Source organism: Eupeodes corollae, chromosome 1 (genome assembly GCF_945859685.1).
Source record: "Eupeodes corollae chromosome 1, idEupCoro1.1, whole genome shotgun sequence".
Classification (NCBI taxonomy): domain Eukaryota; kingdom Metazoa; phylum Arthropoda; class Insecta; order Diptera; family Syrphidae; genus Eupeodes; species Eupeodes corollae.
Window position 1 is genome coordinate 14,184,437 of NC_079147.1, and position 20,672 is coordinate 14,205,108.

A 20,672-nucleotide genomic window follows, 5' to 3' on the forward strand; every position below is an offset into this window, starting at 1 on the left:
AAAACTTCAGTTTTTAATTTTAAAATATGGCTTATTTCACGAACTGCACGAAAAGAAGTGTATTGCTTTTATGACAATGCTAGTATGGCCTGTAGTCCCATACTAAAAAAGTATCGGTTATATTCCTACATTGTATTGCTACAACTCCTATAAGTATGGGATTATGATTATGGTACACAATCTTTGCTTGTAACACAAGGGCGCATAGTACGTTTGACGAGGCAGCTTTGCCATCAGCCCCATACTGTATCGGAGATGTGGCAATGCTACTAGCTTTTCGCGCAATAATTTATGGCATGATATGCGATACCCTTATTGGATTTCTCTCAATAGTGTAAGTATAAGGGACATAATAATGTATAGACTTTTCTGCAATGGCATTGTACATTGTACAGCCAGTCAGTATGGGCCTGAATTCCATACTTGCATTGGCGTATCGGATATAACTATTGTCGACGTTACTATTCTCAGTATGGTCAAATTAACGATATGCGTACAACTTTTTATCCAAAGGATATCTTCTACATTGGTATTGCGTACACACCCATACTGACATTGTAATATTCGCAATGTATTTCTTTCCGTTTCCAGGTTAAAAGATTTAGATAAAAATTTCTAGATAATGATGTGGAGCATCGTGCTAAACCGTTTTCGAAATAACGCCGAATCTATGCAAGCTATGGAATTGTAATCACGGCTCAAACTAGTTCTTGATAGGGCTGTAACCCTTGTCAAAACAGATCTTGGAGACACGTTTTTAGAGGTTTTGATCTGGCCGACGCATTACCTTGGTATATTACATGACCTGCATTTGCCTTCAGGTTTTTCAAAAATATTTGTTTTCATTATGTGGGGGCAGTTTAAAAATTCCCCTGAACACTTTCCCGTTCTTCCAATTTATCTTATCCACACTTTATTGCTAAAGAAAAGGCAAATATTTATGCTAGCCTTAAGTTCTTTGAATATTGAAGCTGTATCGGTTTTTCTTTAACATCTGGATGTATACATACATATGTAGGTACCTACTTTTAAATTATACGTTAAAAAATAACCAAGGTATTTGAATGTCACCTACTTCAATTGCATCCTCGCGACGAGAGTCCAGTTACGACTATAACCTATTGCCGTGTTAAGCGATCTAAAAAAGATAATTTTTTTATTTTGAGTGCTAATTTTTAGGTATGACAATATTGTCGAAGGTTTTCATTAAATTGCAAAGTTCTTTATACTTCTTATGCTAATGATTATAACTCATAAAGGTATATCGGAAGCCTTTTACAATCAATCACTAAATAATAGTTAAATTACTAAAACAGTTTTTAAAAGATACCTTATGCTATTATTTATGCACGTAGGTTTTTCAACCTTAATTTCAAACAAGCTAGAATAAAGTGTACCTACCTATGTCTTTAAAATATTTTGTGTAAAGCAAGTTATTTTTTTACGAAAGAAAGTTTCTGAAGGTATAAAAATGTACTGTTAAATAATTCGTTTTTTAAACCTCTAATTTTGCAGCAAAATTATATATTATACACTATCAATATGTTGTTCGCTACGGTGGCGTATAGGTAGCTATGTACTTACTTTTATATTAAAATAAATTATTTGTATGTAAACTGCCTCAGTAACTATTATCTTATGATAAAAAATATTTTCTGCAACGAAAACGAGCACCTTGTAGCCCTAAGAATAAACGAACCCAACAACTACCTTCTCATTTCGGCTTCACTTACTTAACCTATTACTTAAATAGATAGAAAGTTTGGAGGTTCAAATGTCATTAACAAACATATTTTCCAAACAAATAGTTTTGCATCGTTACCTACCTTCGATTGTTATCAACCATAACCTAAGCATGTATTTTAAGAACAGTATACCTACTTAGAGCATTTACAAAACACTAAAATAGACCTGATTAGCTATTGTTTAACATGCGGTTACCTATTGATTAAAATGCAGATAGAAATAAATATGTACAAACGTAGCCATTTACCTATACTTATAATAACGCTCATTAACAATTAACTCTTGTAAGATATCTATCATAAGTATATCTATCTACTAGAACCGCACCCCTTCTTATTATCATTTCCACCATGTTTGTTCTTCAATTGAACAATTTCAGACCATGAACGAGTTCCTAATTATTATTATATCACAATCACAATAAAAAGAAAAAGAATTCAATGCTAAAAATAATATTTACTCGTTGTACAACTGCACTGAATCTAAATCTGAATCCGAATCCGATGTTGGTAAACTAACTTAACTTTAAAACCTTTCATTCTTCCTCCATGTTGCAGCTCATACACGAACGAACTCAAACGATTAGGGTTGATGGCCCAGGCCCAACTTCACTCCAACCATGTTCCTTGTCAAACTGTCAACAAATTACTCACAATGCAGTAAAGCTAAAGATACATTTTTTTTTGTCAATGTGTGTGTTCATTTACAAGAAGTACTTACATATATGTATGGAGTGTAGATGGAGAATTATTATTCACTTCAATCTAAAGAGTGATTGGCAAAACCCCACTCGAATGCGCGTACTCAAAGTGACAGCCGCTCACTAATGACAGCTGAGTGCGCACGCATCAAAGAAAAAACAGGAGAAGAGTACAAAAGAAGATGGATAATGAATTTTATGAAAAATAAAAACCCTCAACTCCAACGAACCAGCGAAGACTTTTTAACGTGCGTCGCGTCATTCGTTTGCTCTCTTTCACACAATTTCCAGTTTTTGGTGAAAAAAAAAAGAAATCGACTCAAAACACGTTCCATCCATCTCGCTCAGCAACTATTGGCTGCCATTGTTAGAATACGCTCCGCCCACATTTACCGAACCACAGAAAAAGAAACCATATGAAACAAAGTGACGTCCCTCTCTGATTCCAATTGGAAACTCGTTTTGTTTCGCTCCTCCGCGGTGCCTGAGTGAGAATCTGACAGTAGTTGCCGAATGAAATTCTCTGCGGTTCGATGTAAATCTACCGGCAAAACGAAGTTGCGTTGAGTATGTTTGCATTTTGCCGTCGTGAAAAACTCGATTAACTGTTTTCAAGCGTCAAGATGGTGAAGGTGATTTAAAATTCAAGAAATTAGTGATCTGATTTGAGTGATTTTTTAGTTGGATTATTTATTGAGTGATTATGGTTTGATAGATTTGATAAGTCACTTTTGTTAACTAATAACATTATTTAAGTGATTAACAATAAAAAAAAAAACAATTGCTGTGTTGACGATAACAATTATAAATTATGTGTTCAAGTCAACGATCGGATAGTCCGGCGGGTTCGGAAATATCGGTGGGATCACCCAGCCCCCCTCCTCACCGCCGTGGAGAGGACTACCTACAGCCGTTGAAACGTCTACGTTTTGACAATGCGGCGGCTGCAGCGACGGTGACAGATGCATCAGCGTCATCAGCCGCCAAAGCCAGGACAGAGAGGTTAAAGAGTTTTTCCATTGCTGACATCTTGGGCAAAAATGAAACTCGAAATGATGAATCCGATGAAGTTCGAAGCTTGAATTTAATTGTCAGACCATGGGACGCTGTTCGAGGACCGATTCCGGTGCGGCCTACATTTTTCCCACCTGTTTTGTTGGAATATGAACAACATTTGGCGGCTTTGGATTATCACCGACAATTGCAGGCTCAATTGTTGCGTCAGATGAGTGTTGAAATGGCAATTCCAGCTTCAGAAAGTGGCTCAGAGAGGTCAAGCTCTGCGGCTAGTGACGAATGTTGTTCTTCTTCGGAAACGAATACAACAAGCAATCGTCTATCGTCAGAGCCTGATTTGAGGAGAGAAACGGAGGCAAAATCTAATTATCGGGATAAAGCAAAATCAAATGGAACACCGTTAGATGCATTATTTCAATTGACCAACAAGAATTTTGACGATGTCAATGGTAAGTTTGTGTGGAAATTAAAGCCATTAATGCCAAAATATATTTAGGTGCTTAGGTGTGTATGTGCATCACCCTACATTGCGGATTTTGGGGTTCCGTAAAGGCTTTAATGACAATGAGTGACAGTTTTGTGTAAACCATCTTTATTTCATGCATTGTTTTTGAAGGGAAAGATCTTTTCTGTACATTTGAAAAATGATATTTCTTCATTAGAAAACAGTTTTAAAATTGTACCTACGTATAAAAGTTCAGAACCACCATTAAAAACATAAAGGAACATCGTATCTATAGGTATTCGTACATTTCACAAATTTACCAAATCGCCTAAATTATGAAAACATACTTTGGCTGATTTTATGATTTTATCTTTGTAGAAGTTAGGTTTGAAATAAATTATTTCAATATTTAATACAAGATACTACAGGATACTTACTTCAATAAACTGTATCTAGCAAGACGCTTTGTAACTTTAGATTATTAAGGAATTTTGCTAAAAAACAAAAAACTTTTTACCAGAAACTTGTATTATGATTTTGAAAACCACAAGTCCTTATCACTTACCTAGGTTTCAGTTTTAATCATAAATCATTAGATGACCTATAAACTCTTCGATTTGAGATTTATGAAAATTCGAGTCACGAACTTCCATTCCAGCTCTCTACTCCAACTTAAAAAATAAAAATGTTTTGAGGATTTTTTTAAATATTTTTTTCAATATATTTCAAAAACTTAGTGCGATAACCTTGTTAAGCTTTGTTTGGTTAAAATTCTGTGTTTCGAAATACTTACCAAAAACCAATTTTCTTATAAAAAAAGTTTATTTACTATAGAGCATTTTGAAGTAAGAAATTAAGTGCGTTTTGTTGGTATTCCATTATGTAGTACAGTGCGAAACTACCAAAAAAACGATCCGCAGTAGCAAGATTTTTGTATTTAAAAATTGGTACTACTGAAAGACAAAGAAGATCTGTCAAAATAATAATAAAAAAATACACAAACAGAAGAAAGTTTTGTGAAAATCAAATATTAAAATTAATTTAGCCAAAAAGTTAACTAAAACTAATAAAATAGACAATTTTCAAAAAGAAATGGTAAGATTGTAAGAAGATTCCATAAAAAAAGTTAATTTAACAACTGCAGCTTTGACATAAATAAAAACTTTAACAAGTGGGTTTGTTCGTAGACTACTACATTATTAAGCGAGCTTGAAGCTGGTCTCAATTCTTTATATAACTCAATCGAATTGAAATGAGCTTGATTTACTCGATTCCGGTCGGGGATCGGAGTCTATTCAAAATTTATGAAGAAAAACCTGTGTGCAGGAGTTGGTTTGATTGATTTTTTTTCGATAATGGAAATCACATGATTCCAAATGCACAACAACTCAACGAACACAGCTATCGAGATACAAATGTTATATCAATCGTACCAACATTTGGGACGAAATAACATAAGAACCATTCGAGACTCGTATGAATGTCAAAAACCCATCCCTAGTAAGATTCCACTCTAACTTTTATCGCTATTATTCAAACTATGGATATTATTTTTATCATGGAAACTAGAACTTCTATATTTTCCCGTAATATCCTCGTTCATTTTCTTTATTTTTAACAGTTGATAGCAGCTCTCAAACGGTGAGCAAATCCGTTCCAATAAAACTTATTGCTATACACTTATACCACTAAAAGTCAACAATTATCTCCTGGAACAGTAATTTTTTTGTGATTTCAAAACCGAATATTTTCCGATGATAATTAAAATATAAAACATTTCTGTAACTCATTAAATTTAAAAATTTAGTTATTGAAATATACCCACACTAACATATACTACCTAAAATGTTTAATACCTCAGAAAATATGCTCTTTAATTAACATTGATTTATATTATATACAAATTTGCAACCTTAAAAGTCAAAGTCCTTAATCTTGTGTAATATTTTGAACTCATATGTTTCTAGGGTGTTTAGTCAGTTCTCAAATTAAAAATGTTGAAAATATTAATAATCAACTTTAAATTATCTTAAAATAATGAAACATTTCTAAAAGTATTTAATAGTCTATTATGCTAGAGTCCTTAAACATCATATTCGCTGGCCCGGATACCAAAAGCACTGCGTAAGCTTTTTTTATCTATCCTACTTTTCTCGTCTCGTTCCGAACAGAACAGAATAGAAAGGGAAACCTCCTTCCTATTTAATTATCGACCGATTTCACCCACGTCCTTTCTTTCCAAGGTCATGTAAATGCTGATCAATTACCAGCTCAAGAAATCGTCACGTGAGTTCTATCTGGTTGTATGTCCATCGAAGTAAAAAAGTAACTCGAAACATTTGCTTTCGGCGCGAAAAAACATTTTGCAGATCATAAGTGATAACCACTGTGTTTTTACACTTGTTTTTCGATCGATATTACGCTGAGCCTTTGCGTCACTATGATTACTGCGATGAACGTCATAATCTCGTTTTTCACTTGAATTCGGAATTCTTGTTGCTTAGAACATTTATCGCAAATACCTTTTTTGGGTTTAAAAAACGACAAATTGAAACAGGCTTTCTCGCTGTCATTACATTTCATGCATTTTCATTTAAGTAAGGCCAGCTTCAAAATATTGTCTTTTGGTATTTGCTCGGAAGTAGTGCGAATCCATTGCTGGAAAAGATTTTCTATGTTCTTCAACTTTATTTATATCTTGTTCTGGTGTGATTTTTTTTTTAAATCCGATTTTGAGAAATGTCAAGAGTTGACAAAAAAAAAAATGTTTGGCAGACATCAAATGTTTCATTTCATTTTCCCAAAAAATACATAAAAGTAAACTTTTTCCGAGATACTACTACTGCTCTTTTTCCTTATGTTTGAAGTCTTTGCACGAATTTGGAATGAAATTGGCCTTTCTCATCGTCTTTTAATACCTAAAAAGCATTGAATATTTAACGACGGTCCTTAATTGAAAATTTGGTAAAAAAAGTTATGAGAGCAAGTAATGTTGCAACCTGAAGACATTTGAATTTTTCGTTTCTTTTCCAATTTGACAAAATGGAATTCATGTTCTTATATAACCAATTTTATATCTTTTTGTCAAATAAGGTACAAATTGTAACCAAAATAATTTAAACAAAAAAAAAAAACAAAATAGAATAAAATTAAGGATATAAGGAAACGATTTGCGCCAATCAAAAGAGCACCCTTGAATTATAAAAACTGCATTGCTAACTCAATTTCGTCAAAAATGGCCTATTGAGCAAGATAGAACTCAGGTGACGAAATATCAAGAAGATCGAATGCTTTCTTTATAACCCGCAAAACTGTTTTCATAGCAATGAGTCTACTGGTGATCTCAAAGTTCATCTCACCGAACAGTTTAACACATCTTTAAATCTTTTTGGAGAAAGTAAGATTATTGAACTTGATATTTTAAAGGCATTGGCATCAGGCTCTTTTATAAAAAATGCATGCCTTCGGTTCAGATGAATGTCTCCTTCGTTGGATTAGAAATTACCTTTTGTTTTGAAACTTCAAAATAAATGCTGGTGCTTCCCAAGGCTCTGTTTTGTCTCCTACACTCTTTCTTATTTATTAATGATGTTTTGTCTGGAACTTATAATCCATTTAATCGCCTCGCTGACGACAGTACTCTCAGCTTTTTAGACTCAGATTCCTGTTTTTCGGATGTGGAACTGGCTACGCCAAAATATTAAGCTCATTGAATTCCGGCTTTGTACACTGGGGAACAAGAAACCAATTTTCAGGGCCGGATTAGGAGGTCAAGAAGACTCGGGCGATATAGAAGCGAAGGCCCCATCTCCCCAAACTATTTTCAAAATAAAGAAAACCATTTTTTTCACTCGAGGTTATTAATAAATAATTTCTTGTGAAATTAAGAAGATTCCTTTAGTATTGACAAGACACATATAAATATAAAGAGAAAAAAGAATTACCTAAAATTAAATTTTAGGGTTAACGAAAGGAACCGAGTCAATCTAAGACAAAAATTGAACAAACTTATTACCAAGACTAGGCTCTAAATCAGTAAGAGAAACAGATATCTGGTCAATCACTGGGATGAAGGCCGATACTTTGTATTTTTCCTTCGGTGACAGATTTGCGTCTTGTGCTTTACCTTAACCGAGCGGATGCAACCTCACATTTCTCGTCCTGGTAAGAGTGCGTGATTGTACAAATTCATCACTATGGGATATTTTTTGGCTGCTTCCTCGTATTTATCAAAATTATTTCGTTTAGATTCCATGAATGATTATAATGATTCTAGTGCCAATTCAAGAATAATTTTTGGGTCTTGCAACATCTTGTTTGTAGCGTTTAAACGCTCCAAGATATTGTTGCAAAATGTTGTAAACAAAGCGGTTTTGAGACCACTCATTTTCTAAAAAAGGTGAGTTGCTTCATTCTTTACAATGTCTTTTTAGTCTTAATTGGAAGATATGCTGGTTAGAGCTTCTTAGATTTTCGAATAGCCGTTGACTAAGGCTTTCGTAGCTTCAGCTCGAAATATATATTTGTAATGGAACTGAACATATCGATATTCTCGGTATGTGCGTCATCAACCAACTCTCTAATTCTGATCTGGCTGCAATTAATAAAACGTCCGCAATTTGAATATAACTTTTATTTCTAGCCCGGTGCTTTAGTAACTTACTTAAATTTATGATTTAAATGATTAGTTAAAATCAAATTGTAAATTGATTTAGGACACTCGAACATTTTTGGAATTTTTCTTGCCTTACCCTTTTTTAGTAGTACCCGTGGCATGATGGTTAGTGCGTTGGACTGTCATGCAAGAGGTCTTGGGTTCAATCCCTGCCTGTGCCACCTTAATTTTAAAAAAATTAATTTTCGCGGGTACTGCCTGTTGCGAGGAATTGACAAATCCTTCAAGACTAATTCTTGTCATGAAAAAGTGCTTTCTCAAACTAGCCGTTCGGATTCGGCATAAAATTGTAGGTCCCCTCCATTCCTGACAACATTACTCGCACACAGGAATGGTTGAGAGTTGTAAGTCACTAGGCCCTGGTTCACAACGGACTGTTGCGCCACCCCATTTTGACCCTTTTTACCGTTAATTTAACTGCCTATTCTCTAGCTGCATTCCTCCCCTTGATCAGTTAAGCTGAACACTTCGCGCTTCTATTAATGCCCATCAGGTTACCCTTTAGTTCAACTTCGGTCTTACTGTAAAGTAAAGATATTAGTTTCTTAGCCGTACTACTCGAATATTAAATTGCTTACTACAATTTGTTTTTCCTTGCGATGTTCAAGAATACAAAACCAATGCACACCGACGTTTCCTTTCCAACAACTCCCTCTTTATAATACATAAACGGTGATTTTTTAAGAGCTTGAGAAATTAAAAAAAAAAAAAAAAACATAAAATTTGCAAAATCTCATCGATTCTTTATTTGAAACGTTAGATTGGTCCATGACATTTACTTTTTGAAGATAATTTCATTTAAATGTTGACCGCGGCTGCGTCTTAGGTGGTCCATTCGGAAAGTCCAATTTTGGGTAACTTTTTCGAGCATTTCGGCCGGAATAGCCCGAATTTCAGTTGCTGGCTTATTTGTGTAGACTTTAGACTTGACGTAGCCCCACAAAAAATAGTCTATAGGCGTCAAATCGCAGGATCTTGGTAGCCAACTTACCGGTCCCATTCCTTGAGATGAATTGTTCTACGAAATTTTCCCTCAAAATGGCCATAGAATCGCGAGCTGTGTGGCATGTAGCGCCATCTTGTTGAAACCACATGTCAACCAAGTTCAGTTCTTCCATTTTTGGCAACAAAAAGTTTGTTAGCATTGAACGATAGCGATCGCCATTCACCGTAACGTTGCGTCCAACAGCATCTTTGAAAAAATACGGTCCAATGATTCCACCAGCGTACAAACCACACCAAACAGTGTATTTTTCGGGATGCATGGGCAGTTCTTGAACGGCTTCTGGTTGCTCTTCACTCCAAATGCGGCAATTTTGCTTATTTACGTAGCCATTCAACCAGAAATGAGTCTCATCGCTGAACAAAATTTGTCGATAAAAAAGCGGATTTTCTGCCAACTTTTCTAGGGCCCATTCACTGAAAATTCAAGGTTTGGCAGATCGTTCGGCTTCAGTTCTTGCACGAGCTGTATTTTATACGGTTTTACACCAAGATCTTTGCGTGTTATCTTCCATGTGGTCGAATAACACAAACCCAATTGCTGCGAACGGCGACGAATCGACTTTTCACGGTCTTCAGCAACACTCTCAGAAACAGACGCAATATTCTCTTCTGTACGCACTGTACGCATTCGTGTGGTTGGTTTAATGTCCAATAAAGTAAACTGAGTGCGAAACTTGGTCACAATCGCATTAATTGTTTGCTCACTTGGTCGATTATGTAGACCATAAAGACGGACGTAAAGCGCGAAACACATTTCGAACCGAACACTGATTTTGGTAATAAAATTTAATGATTTGCAAGCGTTGCTCGTTAGTAAGTCTATTCGTGATGAAATGTCAAAGCATACTGAGCATCTTTCTCTTTGACACCATGTCTGAAATCCCGCGTGATCTGTCAAATACTAATGCATGAAAATCCTAACCCCAAAAAAATCACCCTTTAGAAGTAAAGTTGGAAAAAATAACGTTGCTAAAGTCACCATCACCAATATTTATTTTTATGTAAATGCATTGAATATCTAATATTCTGACCCTTTCAATTTATATTTTCAATAAAATGTTAGAGTTTGCATTTTCCTAATACCTCAGAAAGAGTTTTCTTGTGGCTGTTACAAAACTTAGAACTATCACTGTTTGAGGTGCATATTTAGCTTATCTAATTCTTAACATAAACTTCGCATAAGATTGAACAAGCCCTGTTACCAAAAATATTGAAATTACGCTGTTAAAAAACTGATAGTTAAAATTATTTCAAAAAGTCCTTCCAAATATTAAATAGATTGGGTTTTCAATCTTAATAATTTAACTCTAAGCTTTTTAAGTTATATTTTTTTCCATGAGGTATATTTTCTTTACATTCCAATAACCGGATACTCCATTCCGCATTCCATCAACCTTGAGTAAACAAATCATATCATCTGCAGTAACTGTTAATATTACAGTCTCCAGCTAGATATGCAAACATTATACCCAGAAACAGTTCGAATAATGGAAACAGTATAGTTATGCAGATGAAGCTCTCCGTCTTTTTGTTTAACAAGAAAGAAAAGACCCTCCCAATAAAAGAGTTCCATAAATAAATTATGCCATTTCCCATGATGGAATGGAATTCAATCCCAGTAGCTGATCGTGGGGCATTGCTTCATCTTCATCATAATCATTATGGACGTATACCTACATCATGATCATCATCACAGCAACAACTGATTACCTACTGTGGCCACAAAATGATGAATTCCTTTGCGGAATTCCCTCTGCAACACGGCCTCGGAGTCGTCGCAGCACGGCAGTAGCTACAATAAGCGGCAATATTGCACACACAGAAGCAACGAAATTCAGATTCCTGCTTCTTCTCTCTGAATCGAATCGATAGCCAGACGAATGGACGTCAGTTGAATGAAATTGAAGCCACCTCTGATTATGGACCGATTTGTGCGTACGTGCCTCGCGCAAATTCAATTTAACCATCAGAGAGGTGCATCCCCATCAGAGACTGCGACTCTGCGATGACGGTAAACCACAGCGACGAAGCAGTAGCAAAATAGCCATCAGTCCGGTAGCCACTTGCTTGACCATAATTTGAGGTCTTCACTGGCAGGCTTAACAAGCTGGTAAAGACGGCACTGCTGCTGTTGCTCGACTATGTGCTGGAATAACTCTTCTGAGTTGTGCACTCCAGTATATTATGCTGTTACCCCTTTGTCCGTCCGTGTCCGAGTCCGAATATGATGACTTGGACTCTCTCGAAGCGGATTGATTAAACCACCTTCCAGATGACCTTACTACTGTTCTTACGCTTGGCCGCATGAATATGATTATGCGCCATGACATCACGTGATTGCATCAATCCGTTGAGATTGAATCGCATTGAGGCGATATGCGATGTGTGTGCAGCTAATCAGTAGCCATCCCGACTTTGATTGATTTTTGCTCAGCGTTTTTGTTGTTGTGCTACGCAATCCACAGTCGTCGAAGTGGCTGGTGGAATCATGAGCCATAGAGGTAGACATACGAGTATTGAAATGGGAACAGGAAATTACCGGAAGACCGCGATGACGTGGAGTAGCAGCCACATATGCGCTGTGCGGAGCAACGCATCACCATCGAACTGTGTGATGTGCTACTCCAAAAAACCATTGACTTTCAGGTAAAGCTACCTGCCTACCTATCGTTATTGGAGTGCTCTTTTGGCCGACCGAAAGAAGATGTACCGTCCATCGGCTATCCTGGCCGATTGTGTATGGTATGATCCAAGGCCTGGCGGATGTTTATGCGCCGCAGTGGTAACAAGAATATCGTTTTTGTGATGGCTATACGAGTTTATTAGCCGCATGTGAAGGTTATGATGGTATAATTGGGCTTCAGAGAGGATTCAATTTGTATGTATTTCAGTTCAGGTAATATTTTTGATATGCATATTGAAGGTATTGAAAATCAGCCAGCGCAGTGCAGCGGAAGCAATGTCACGTAGGGCAGTCAAATTAGGTATAACTTTGTGGTATCATTATGCGGACCTGATCAATAAGTATGTAGGACCTGATCAATAAGTATGTATAAAATAATAATATTAAATCTATACAGTGATTGCGGGGTATGCAAAGTATATGCTCATAACATTAAGGGTTAGGTATGTTATTAGATTGCAATTTTTTGGCGCCTGATTTTTTGTGTGTCTCTAACGTAAGGAAATACACAATTTACAATAATCAAATGCAGGAGAGTTCAAGGATTCTGGGGCGTCTCAATATGTCTGCAGTTAATTTTGTATTTTCTTAGTTTGCTCAAATGTTAAAGTTGATTAGAGAACTTTGCAAACTCTTTGAACTTAATTTTTCAGACTTTTGTTTTTCAAGGGTAGGTTAAAAGTAGGAGATTTGATCAACGTTTAAAATCAATATTAAAACTCAAGAACTGTACGTGGTATGTAAATTAGACCTTCCTATAGTCAGAAAAGATGACTTTTCGTACACTTTGGCGTATACGTGATTTTAAAGTTTTATTTATTATTGTGTTGGGGATGATCATCAGTCGTTATAATGTCATAGATTGTCAGTTTTCCCAGTAGTTTGACAGTAAGTCGCCTTGAATGCGATATGATTAGCAGATTTGTTTTAATAGTCTTAAAAGTTAGTTATTTAAATTTTGTTGTTCTTCAAATGCCATATTTTAAATTAGCAGTTCATGTAGCTTGCTTTGTATATTTAAAATGCAGTAAAGTTAAAGGAAATATATTCTTTTTCTGTGGAGCCTTATATCTCTATGTTCACTAACTATTTCAGAACTTAAAAAACTTAACCGTAGGGATTTCATTAAATGAACATTTTAGATATTAAAAAATAATACCAAATAAAACATATGACAAGATTTATTACATTCGTCAAAAAAAAATGTCGTCTTCACATAATTTACTGCAGTAGAAAAAATTGTTTCCTCAGGCCAAACGCCTGCCTTCACCTCAAAAAAAATCCAGTAGTTTAGAAACTTGGCACACTTACTATAAAGGATGTCTGGTGATGACCCAAAAAAAAGTCCACAAAAATCCGACGTGAGCTCTAGCGGCAGTTAAAAAAAAACAATGTGTTTGTTTCAGCTTTTCATACAGAAAGTTTGGTTCTAAGAAGCATAAAAGTCGGCACCTAGAAGGCAATTTTTGAACTCCAATATTTCTTGATCTAGACCATCTAGATGGCTGAAATTTCAGGATTGTGATCTAGGAATCATTGGTGTGCCTATCTTTGAATAAGACCAACTTTACAACAAGTTATGGGCAACAATCCATGTTCAAACTTTAAATGCGAATATCTCGCTTAATCTTATATCAAGCTTAGGGTTTTGTTCTTCATACTAAGAAGCTCAGTTGATTTAGATATATTGCCACAGGCTACCAGATTACAGCGGTTCATTTAACCAATTTGAGTTTAATAATGCGGGCTTTAATGTCAGAGCTTTAGATGGGCATCCCTGCATCTACTTGCATTGGAAAATTAACCGTCACGAAGGAGAAAGCTAAAGAAACTAACTTGTGCTAAATCAGCTGGATAACTTGGAGTACTTCCTTTGGAATTTAAGAATTCAGATGGTGGATTAAAAAAGTTAGTTTTTGAGAATGTGAATGCGTGTTCCGAAGTGTGGAAGTGGCCTGCAAGAGTTAATGAGTACTATATACGCCCGGTTTCTGTTGAAAAGATGCTGCAAGGAAAAGCTTTCGCTAGAGCAGTTCGTGTTTTAATACTAATACAGACATCTTTACCTAATGTAATAATGGAACAAGTCGACATAAGCCAACTTGAATTAAAGAAAATCCAAAATCAGAAGAACTGACCGATTTTGGACAGGGGTGTGGTCGGACCAGACAATTGAACTAACTATAATGCCCGGAATGATGAGTATGGGTGGCTTGACACGAGAGCGCGGAATCACTTATAGTGTACTTAGCAAATGGGTTCTAGGGCTGACTGCTACTCATGCAATTTGCTCAATTCTCAAAAAATTCACTGGCGTCTTTTTTTTTACTAGTGAGCATTATGAAAATTTTGGGGAGTCACGTTAAATTAGAGATAATACAGACATTGAAAAGCTGTCAAATTGGTTCCAAAATCATCCTCCATTCCCAGTTAAAAATGAAATCATGTCAATAGCGTAGCGAGTGGCATCGTTATAGATTATAAAGTAACTTGCTACAATGCTCATTTTCTGGGCATGCAGGCAATGAGCCATGTAGTGGGCCAACAAGTTTCGGAAGTAAGAAGGGACATACAAATTTAAAACTACAGTTTTTTGTGGAAAAGTACAGACACGAAAATCTTATAAAGCTTTCTTTTCGTATAACCATATTGAAAATATTGCGATATCCATGATGCTGGAAGCGTGTCTGTCACTTCCAGCATCATGGATATCCGAACTTTCCGAGAGTTAACATTGACTCAGACCACTACCCCGTTGTAGCCTTAAAACAGGAAGGTTCTGGGAGAAGGTACAACGTCGAATGGCTACAATCTACAGAGATCGCCAAATTCTTATCCGACCGAGTTACAAGTAACCTCTCTCGAAGTTCTCTGCCGCCAACACAATGTATCGAAAACCAGTGGCAACATTGCCAAGATGCAATCAGAGAAGCCGCCTCTGATGTGCTGGGTTTTAAGCAGCCACCAACAAGGAACCCCTGGTTTGATGAGGAATGTCGGCAGGCAAATGCAGCCAAACAACAGACACGCAAAGCGGCGCTGCATAAAAGGACGAGAGCTGCTCATTAGCTCTATGAGCAGAAGAGGCGAGACGAACACCGACTTCTCAGAAGGTAAAAAAGCGGACATGAGAAGCGTGCGGTCGAAGATGTTGAGAGATTTAAAAGCAGGAATGAGGTTCGAAAGTTGTATGAACAGGTGAAATGAAATTCACTGGTACACAAACCTAGAACCGAAGACTGCAAAGGCGAAAGTGTAAAAATCATAGTGGAACCGCAGTCAATTCTGAGGATATGGACAGACCACTTCTGCAGAGTATGATGGATGGCTTGAATGCCGAGCTCCTTAAAGCAGCATGCACCAACCTATCTGTAAGATATGGTCGGAAGAAAGCATGCCCGATGAATGGAACCTCAGTATTATTTGCCCGATCCTGAAAAAAGGAGACCCCCTTAACTGCAAGAACTATAGAGGAATCAGTCAACTTAACAGCGCCTAAACAGCGAAGATGGAACGACGAGCTGTACGGGCTGTACAACGACGTTGACTTAGCCAGAAGGGCAAAAGTCTAACGACTAAGTTGGCTGGGTAATGTAGAGCGCATGGAAACCAATGCATCGGCCCGGAAAGTCATTGAATCTACACCCACAGGACAGTGCAGTAGAGGAAGACCGCGAATCAGGTAACGCGCACAAATAGAAAGTGACCTCACCTTACTTGGAACGTGATGCTGGAGACATCTGGCTAGGGACCGAGCTAGATGGATGAAGTTTGTTGGGTGAGGCTCTAGTTTACAGAGGACTGTAGCACCACCTTAAGTAAGTAAGTAAATAAATAAATAATGTGGCGCAATTCCATGAAGAACCAGGGCCTAGTGACTTACAACTCTCAACCATTCCTGTGTGCGAGTAATGTTGTCAGGAATGGAAGGGACCTACAATTTAAGGCCGAATCTGAACGGCTAACTTGATAAAGCACTTTTCATGACAAGAATTACTCCTGGAGTATTTGTCAATTCCTCGCAAGAGGCCCTAGGTTCCCGTGAAAAAAGTTAGGTGGCACAGGCAGGGATTGAACCCAAGACCCCTTGCATGACAGTCCAACGCACTAACCAAATTTTTTTTTTAAATTAAGGATTATTTGAGAAATCAAATGGAAATACAGTTTTGAAAACAAACTGATTTTTAGGTATATTTTTATTTTAAACCTTAAAATACGTGAAATGTTTTTAAACCGACTATTTGGATACATCAGCAAGTTCATTCGACCGTGAATTTTATTCAATTTTGTCAGCTTCCATTACAGAACATTAAAAAACATTTGTCTGACCCCCACCCCTTGATTAAAAGTATGGAATCGTGCTCAAAACAAGAGTAGTTATGAATTTTTTTAGCTACACTTATTGATAGTCGATTTTAGAATTTTAGCCCATAAGAGGAATGATTTAAAGTGTCACGTTGTAACTTTTGAACTAATCAAAAAAGGTAGTTGTCATTTACCCGCTATTTCAATTTACTATCTACTATCAAGATAATAGCCTTAAAATCGAATATTTTCTACTTTTTGCCATCTTTAAAAAGCTATGATTTGAAAAGAACTAATGTCTTAATTTTTATAAAAATATGGAACTTCAAATTTTGATTAAAATTAATAAAAGTATAAAACATTTCATAATTAAACATTTTTGCTAGGACTACTGTTAAATACCCCTTTCTGATCAAAGGTAACAAGTTGGCCATCTGGTAATATCCAATAATATGGAATTAAGACATTTGTAGGGCATTAACAATTCTATAAATTTAGCTTTTCTCAAAATTGTGTACTTATAACAAGATTATCTCATAATCGGTTTTTAAATCTAAGCTAATATTTGTATGTCATAAGCTAAATTATTAAGTTTTTTTTATATTCCAATAAACGTCTCTATTAGATATGTATTATCCTTGGTATAATTATTAGAAACATACCATTAACTGAATAATTTTATGATAAACACTTTACTTTAGTATTTTAAAAACCTACGAATTTAAAAGTAGTGTCATTTATCATGTTTACCCTTGGCATTTATTATTCAGTTTTATTTTTGTAATTAGAATCAACATACGCAAGTTTTACGTACATTTCCATAAGAAAAACCTTTTTAATCTTTTTCGTTTAATTATAAAACTATTAATATAACACTAATTAAAACAACGCCATAATTTTATCGTAAACTGATAAATTTATAATTGACACAATTTGTGTGTTAAAATTCATGTTTAACATTATAATAAAAAATATAGTATCTTGTAATAACCACAAAAACACTAGATTAGCTACTTTGATTAAAATCGCTGCAATTTTTTGAATTCAACTTATTTCTTTATTCAAGAAGTTGTCCTCTCTGATTATAGTCTGAGATGGTGATGTTGCAAAAAAAACGTATTAAACATTTTGTGATCAAGAGCTTTTAAATTAACATCTCATTTATAAACACATTTTACCAAGTGCATAAAGTCTGTAAAGTTCCATACAATAATGATATGGGCTGTTTTAAAGAACTAGAAATAGGAACTAGGGAACAACTCTCAACAATTCTTGTGTGCAAGTCATTTCAAGGATTCTTGTTATGAAAGGTTTTTCATGCCAAAAATTCAATTCCTCACAAGAGGCAGTACCTGTGGAAAAAAAAACTAGAAACTACAACAAAAAAGACCCTGGGGTACGACCCACACTGACAACTTCTCATGCCGGCAATATTTTTAATTTTTGAAAAGCTATTTGAGTCGAAAGTAAATTTTTACCTGTGGCATATAAAATAGTTCTACTGTATTCCTGTATTCCACTGTATTCTATTACAATTATATTACAATTCTATTAGACACGTTCACTTAAATGACATATGAATTATATAATAAAGAACACTTGTAATCCAGACACCAGAGTCAGAGGTTGTTTCATTATTTAAGATAGCCCTCGTATAACTCCGGACTCTATATGGCTCAGCCGGTCTTCTAAGAACGCTCAGAATTATAATCTACAATTACTTAAGGCATCATTAATTAACGTTTAAAAAAATATATATTGATTTTGATAAAATATCAATTAATTAACAATAGTCAGAAACTATTTGTCTGAGAGCAGCTCATCTTTTGAAGAATCTGATAAGCATTCAATTCGAAAGAAGTTCAAGATTCAGAAAGTGAAATCGACATAATCGAAAAGCAGCCTAACATGGACTACGTAAAAGAATCCAGCCACTGAAATTGGAGGGAAACCTCGCAGAAAACTGGAAACAATTTCGTCAAAATTACGCAATCTTCGCGATTGCCGCATGCGTTCAGGACAAAGATGAGTTTTTTTGAGTAAACACGTTTCTGGATACGATTAGAGAAGATGCTCTCGATCTGTATAATTCGTTCACTTTGTCTGATGGTGACAAAAAGAAGATCGACTCTGGTGATGAAAGCTTTCGATGACTATTGATTACCGACAAAAAAACCAAACGTATGAGGGTTTCAAATTTGTCAGCCAAAACCAACGAAATTTGGAGGCCTTTGACAGTTTTGCGACAGATCTTAAGTTGCTAACCAAGAATTGTTAATTCATGAGGAGTCTCTTAATCGTGACAGAATTGTCTTAGGTATTCACTATAAGAGATTACAAGAGAAGTTACTGAGTGCAGCAGATTAAAATTTAGAGAAATGTATGGAAATATGTCGTGCATCAAAAGTCGCCCAGAAGCAGACATTAGAGATTCAGTGTCCAACAAATAATTCCAGCGTAAATGTAATCAGGAAAATAAAAGGGAAGAAAAACAGGCAGTACAATGAAAAATCTATCAACAAAAGTATGAGTAATGTTTGTTCTGAGAAAGGTAACAATCAATTTCATAATAATAACCATTATAGTTCTAGAAATAAGAGCTCTTCAAATCAATTAAATAGTAGATCCTCAAAATATTTTTAGTGTCGATATTGTTATTTAAATCTTATAAGAAATGCCTGCCCTGCTGTAGGAAAAAAATGTTATAATTGCGGTAGATTACACCACTTTGGGGTTTGTTGTAATGTCTAGTTCTAGTTCTGATAGCGACGATAATTCCTTTGTTGTTGACAATCAAGTGATAGTAAAAGTACTTGGTTTGAAGAGATTAGAGTTGAAGGCTCTTTCATAAAATTTAAAATAGATACAGGTGCTCAAGTAAATATTATTCCATTAAAATATAACGACATAAAAAACAAGAACATATAAGATCAACTTCAGTCGTTATACAACCATGTGGTAGTCCTTAAATTCAACTCATTGGCAAATCTTCTTTAGAACGCCGTTTTGAAAATAAAATATTTTGTACAAAGTTTTATTATTCTGAAAGAAAATACAAATTTGAATGAAAACTTTATTCCAATCCTAGGTTTGAAAAGTTGTTTGAGTTTGGGCTTAGAAAAAATACAAAATGTCAATAGCTTAAATTTGAGTAAGAGGTCATACGACTCAAAGGAGGACCTTATTGAATCGAATATAGAGCTTTTTGAGGGAATTTTGGAATTTCCCCAAAAATATAAAATTGAAATTAAAGAAAAAATGCTTTTCCTTAAACAACTCCACCAAAAATCTAGCATTGAAGGTTAAAAACATGCTTTTGGAAGAAAAAGTTATTTTGAAACTAACAGGTCCCAGAGAAGGGATTCATAACTAAGTTATAGTTGAAAAACCTAATGGGAAACTGAGAGTTGCCTTAGATCCATCGGGTTTGAATAAAGTTATTAAAAAAGAACTTTTTTACGTCCAAATCTAGAAGATTTAAGGTCAAATTTAAGGAACTGTAAGTACTTCACTGTGGTAGACCAAAAAGATAGTTTCTGGCAAGTAGCCTTACACAAAGATTCTAGAAAGTTTTGTTGTTTTTGGACAACCTTCGGTGTTTATGAATTCAATGTTCTACCTTTTGGTTTAAGTACAGCACCGGAAATCTTTAAAGATTTAATTATGAGAATTATGGGGACCTAGAAGGAGTAGAAATATAATTGATGATTTTTTGGTACATGGAGAGACTATTGAAGAACATGACAGAAATTTAGAAAGATTATTAGAACGTATGAGAACATTAGGAATAAGTTTAAACAAAGGAAACATTCAATTTCGGCAACATTTTGTGAAATATTTAGGCCATGTTTTTAGTGAAAGTGGAATGAAGCCAGATGATAACCGAGTATCACCTATTAAAAATTAAAAAATCCTTCTTCAAAGAAAGAACTGCAAAACTTTCTAGGTTTTGTAAATTATTTAAGGAGCTTCATTTCGGAGCTATCTGAGCCCACAGCACCGTTAAGGCAATTATTACGAAAAGATGCTGAATTTGTTTGGCTTAAGAGCCATGTATAACTTCGGAATCTACATACCAAGTTTTAATATTGTTTTT

At 35.4% G+C, this 20,672-nt stretch overlaps 1 protein-coding gene across 2 annotated transcripts in view; it reads left to right on the plus strand.

The window, feature by feature from the left end:
- Window positions 1-2,938: 2,938 nt before the first annotated feature.
- The window catches only part of LOC129939927 (homeobox protein unplugged-like), a 125,531-nt gene continuing 107,797 nt past the window's right edge, over window positions 2,939-20,672 (plus strand). Inside the window, exon 1 of one of the 2 annotated variants that reach the window (XM_056048112.1) lies at window positions 2,939-3,912. In XM_056048112.1, the coding sequence (XP_055904087.1) occupies window positions 3,258-3,912 (655 nt within the window). In that variant the 5' untranslated portion in view covers window positions 2,939-3,257. The remainder of the gene's footprint in view (window positions 3,913-20,672) is intronic. The other variant, XM_056048113.1, reaches the window with a different exon arrangement.